This window comes from Mustela putorius, unplaced genomic scaffold, assembly GCF_011764305.1.
Source record: "Mustela putorius furo isolate JIRA1106 unplaced genomic scaffold, ASM1176430v1.1 tig00003896_pilon_pilon_pilon, whole genome shotgun sequence".
NCBI lineage: Eukaryota > Metazoa > Chordata > Mammalia > Carnivora > Mustelidae > Mustela > Mustela putorius.
Window position 1 is genome coordinate 14,501,720 of NW_025422045.1, and position 5,114 is coordinate 14,506,833.

General features: G+C 36.6%; 1 protein-coding gene across 1 annotated transcript; it reads left to right on the forward strand.

Moving 5' to 3' along the window:
• Positions 1-236: 236 nt before the first annotated feature.
• On the forward strand, positions 237-1,178 carry LOC101679881 (olfactory receptor 4M1). Its single transcript, XM_004781749.2, has one exon. It carries the CDS (start codon positions 237-239, stop codon positions 1,176-1,178), a length of 942 nt encoding a protein of 313 aa, XP_004781806.2.
• The last annotated feature ends 3,936 nt before the right edge of the window (positions 1,179-5,114 follow it).

Here is a 5,114-nt window from a genome sequence, read left to right on the forward strand (position 1 = left end):
ATGTGACATATGTCATATGGCTTCAATGTTTCTAATTTTTCATGTCATCACTCAATCTTTCCCTGTCTTGGCTTATCAGGTATCAAATGGGACAATTAAATGTATCTTAATACAGTTCCTTAATGACACAGATCAATCTGATGATTTCAACAGCAGTAAAATAAATCTATTTCAATCCTATTTGGGATAATTGTAATTTTTCTTTTATAGCCATATTATTAAAAACAAGTGAAGAAATGGAACCGGCGAATTACACAAGGCTGACAGAATTTGTTCTCACTGGCCTATCCCAGACTCGAGAGGTACAGCTAGTCCTATTTGTTATATTTTTATCCTTCTATCTGTTCATCCTTCCAGGAAATATTCTTATTATTTGTACCATCAGGCTTGACCCTCATCTGACCTCACCCATGTATTTCCTGTTGGCTAATCTGGCCTTCCTTGACATTTGGTACTCCTCCATCACAGCCCCTAAAATGCTCGTAGACTTCTTTGTGGAAAGGAAAAGAATTTCCTTTGGTGGGTGCATTACACAGCTCTTCTTCTTGCACTTCGTTGGGGCCTCCGAGATGTTCCTGCTCACAGTAATGGCCTTTGACCGCTATGCTGCTATCTGCCGCCCTCTCCACTATGCTACCATCATGAATCGACGTCTCTGCTGTATCCTGGTGGCTCTCTCCTGGCTGGGGGGATTTATTCATTCTATAATACAAGTAGCTCTCATTGTTCGACTTCCTTTCTGTGGGCCCAATGAGTTAGACAGTTACTTCTGTGACATCACGCAGGTAGTCCGTATCGCCTGTACCAATACCTTCACAGAGGAGTTAGTGATGATTTTTAGCAGTGGTCTGATCTCTGTGGTATGTTTCATTGCTCTCCTAATGTCCTATGCCTTCCTCCTGGCAATGCTGAAGAAACACTCAGGCTCAGGTGAGAGTACCAGCCGGGCAATGTCCACCTGCTATTCCCACATCACCATTGTGGTGTTTATGTTTGGGCCTTCCATCTACATTTATGCTCGACCCTTTGACTCTTTTTCCCTAGATAAGGTGGTGTCTGTGTTCCATACTGTGATATTCCCTTTACTTAATCCCATTATCTACACCTTGAGAAATAAGGAAGTAAAGACAGCCATGAGGAAGTTGGTCAACAGATATATTTTATGCAAAGGGAAGTGAAAGATAAGTGGCATATTCAATAATCTTTCAAGGGTCATTGTCCTAAAGTAGGAAGCATTTGCAGCAGTAATAACACCTTCACTACCTCTTTTCATCTGAGTTCTTAAATCTCACCAAATTTTTCCCTCTATTTGGTGAAAAAACAACAAAAAAATTAAGATAGAGATAAGTATCGGTCACAGAACTCAAGATTTTGTCACATCCTAGAAGCAATTTTTATGAATTCATAGTAGAGTTTGTTTATTACATGAGCCCCCTTCACATTCCAGAGGAAGTTTCCAGCCAAGTAGTGGTGTTTATAGCTAGTCTCTACTTACATCCTTCAGTGTGAAAGCAGACTTGGAGGAAAGGGATTCTAGTTTGACTGGAATTCACAGACATTTAGCTATGTGATTTTTAAACATTATTATCTCCTTTATCAATTTTGTGTGTTTTCTCTATTTTCTAATTGTTTCTCATGTTAAAATTATGTTAGTAGGGTGTTGTTTTTGTAGCCCTATAATCCAAAATTCTTTCCTATTAAACCATTTTTTTAAGTACATATGAAAGGGACCTGGATGTACTGGTTCTCATAATCCATTAGTGAATTATTTAGTAGAGATCAATTTACTATTCCCTGACACTAAGAACCCAATTACTGACTTTGCTTCAGAAAATAAAAGATAGATTAAAATATTTGAGTCCACACAAATTTATTTGCTTAAATTAACTTTCAATTTTAAAACTAGGATTCTGTCCATCAAAGAGCAAGAGCATTTTGTGTGTTCTGAGCTTTAGTCTTATGTTTTCTTCGATAACATAATATGATTAGATTTTGAGGGGAACAGATATCTGTGAGCATCAGAAATGAAAAAATATAAATGAATGATGATAACCTCAGGTACACAGGATAAAATGATGGTGCATCAAGTTTATTCTTTGCTTTGGGATTTTTTTTCTCTTGAATGATCCTCTTTCATCTTCAAAGCTAGAGTGACTTCTCTTCTAAGAATCCAAATATACAGATTGAAATTATGATTCCTGAATTTTAAGTTGAATTTTCATGGTCTGGAAATGAATTAGACTTCTCTAATATTTTACAATAGAGCATGAAAAAAATCTACAATACAAAAGATATATACATACATAATAAAAATGATTTATGTTTCTAGATTTTAGTTTCCTTATTGTAATTTCTCTGTATCTGAAATAGCCAGATTCTTCTATACATTTTGTCATGTATCCTTCATCAGACAGCAAATTTCCAGGGTTTGTATTTATTTATTTATTTTAAGATTTTACTTATTTGATAGAGAGAGAGAAATCACAAGTGGCAGGCAGAGAGAGACAGAGTAGGAAGCAGGCCCCCGGAAAGCAGAGAGCCTGACATGGGGCTCGATCCCAGGAGCCTGGGATCATGACCTGAGCCAAAGGCAGAGGCTTTAACCCACTGAGCCACCCAGGCACCCCCAGGGTTTTTATTTATATCATATAATAAAACCATTTCTGGAATCTTTAGGTAATATCTATTAAGTCCATTGTATGAGCAAAGATAAAAATAGTATATACCTTTCTTTTCTCTTCTTCAACTCAGATTGTAGTGATTAAAATTTTTGTCTTTAATTTACTTTCTATGACTTATACTTTAATTATTTAATTACAACTTTTTTCCATTTTATTTTATTTCTTCTCAGTGATCCAAAATTCATTGTTTATTATGCACCACACCCAGTGCTGCATGCAATACATACCCTCCATAATACACACCACCAGGCTCACCTGTCCCCCCCCCCCAAAAAAAACCCTCAGTTTGTTTCTCAGAGTCCACAGTCTCTCATGGTTTTAATCCCCCTCTGATTTCCCCCATCTCACTTCTCTCCATCTTCCAATGTCCTTTGTGTTATTCCTTATGCTCCACAAGTAATAACAACTTTAATAGACTTTGGCTTCTAGAAATGACATAGGAAGCGACTATATAAACTTTCTTGGGGCGCCTGGGTGGCTCAGTGGGTTAAAGCCTCTGCCTTTGGCTCAGGCCATGATCTCAGGGTCCTGGGATAGAGTGAGGAATCAGGCCCTCTGCTCAGTGAGGAGCCTGATTCCCCCTCTTTCTCTGCCTGCCCCTCTGCCTACTTGTGATTTATCTGTCAAATAAATAAATAAAATCTTAAAAAAAAGATAAACTTTCTCCCACTTTTTTACTCCCCTAAATAAAGTTTTGTTATAGAACTTCCCCGCAATTTATGAAATCTTATTAACTATTAAAAGATATGCTAAGCATAGAAATTATAATAATATATTTTTGTATCCATGTTCATCAGGGATATTGGTCTGTAATTCTCCTTTGAGAATGGCCTTTGTCTGGTTTTGGGATCAAGGCAATACTGGCCTCCAAGAATGAATTTGGAAGTTTTCCCTCCTATTTCCTCCCTATTACCTTCTATTTCAGAAGACCAGGTATTATTCTTGAAATGTCTGGTAGAGTTCCCCTGGGAAGCCATTAGGTCCTGGTCCTGCACTCTCATTGTTGGGAGATTTTTGATTATTACTTCAATTTCTTTGCTGGTTTTGGGTCTGTTCAGGTTTTCTATTTCTTCCTTAAAGTTTCAGTTATGGTTGTTTATATGCTTCTAGGAATTTATCCATTTCTTATAGATTGCCCAATTTATTGGCATGTAATTCCTCATAATATTCTCTTATATTTTTTGGTGTTGGTTATGATTTCTCCTCATCCATTCATAATTTTATTTATTTGAGTCCTTTCTCTTTTCCTTTTGGTAATTCTGGCTAGGGGGTTATTAGTCTTAATTATTAATTAACTTATTAATTATTAGTCTTATTAAAGACATACTAAGCCTTTCAAAGATCCAGCTCCTAATCTCATTGATCTGTTCTTTTTTAAAATTTCTCTATTATTGATTTCTGCTCTAATTATTATAAAAACATTTGTGGAGCAAAGGAAACAGTCAACAAAACTAAAAGGGAACTGGCAGAATGGGAGACTATATTTGCAAATGACATATCAAACAAAGGGCTAGTATCCAAAATCTATAAAGAATTTTCCAAATTCAATACAAAAAAAAAAAAACCCTAAAAATCCAGTCAAGAAATGGGCAGAAGACATTAACAGACATTTCTCCAACAAAGACATACAAATTGCTAGCAGACACATGAACAAATTCTCAACATCACTCAGCATCAGGGAAATCAAAACCACAATGAGATACCACCTCTTACCTGTCACAATGGCTAAAATTAACAACCCAGGAAACAACAGATGTTGGTGAGGATGTGCAGAAAGGGGAACCTTCTTACACTGTTGGTAGGAATGCAAACTGGTGCAGCCACTCTGGAAAACAGTACGGAGGTTCCTCAAAAAGTTAAAAATAAGGCTACCCTATGGCCCAGCAATTACACTACTTGGTATTTATTCAAAAGATACAAACACACTGATTCAAAGTGGCACATGCACTCCAGTGTTTATAGCAGCAATGTCCATAACAGCCAAAATATGGTCAGAGCCCAGATGTCCATTGACAGATGAATGAATAAAGGAGATGTGGTATGTATGTATGTATGTTGTATGTATGTATGTATGTATATATATGTATGTATATATGTATGTGTGTGCATACACACACACGTGCATACGCAGCCATCAAAGAGAATGAAGTCTTGCCATATGCAACAGTGTGGATGGAACTAGAGGACATTATGGTAAGCAAAATAAGTCAGTCCAAGAAAAATGTATACCATATGGTTTCACTCAAATATGGAATTTAAGAAATAAAACACATGAATATAGGGGAAGGGAAAGAAAAACAAGATAAAAACAGAGAGACTCCTAACTATAGAAAACAAACTAATGGTTAGTTGAGGGGAAGTGGTGGGGATATGGGATAACTGGGTGATGGTCATTAAGGAGGGCACTTGATGTAATGAGCAATGGATGTTATA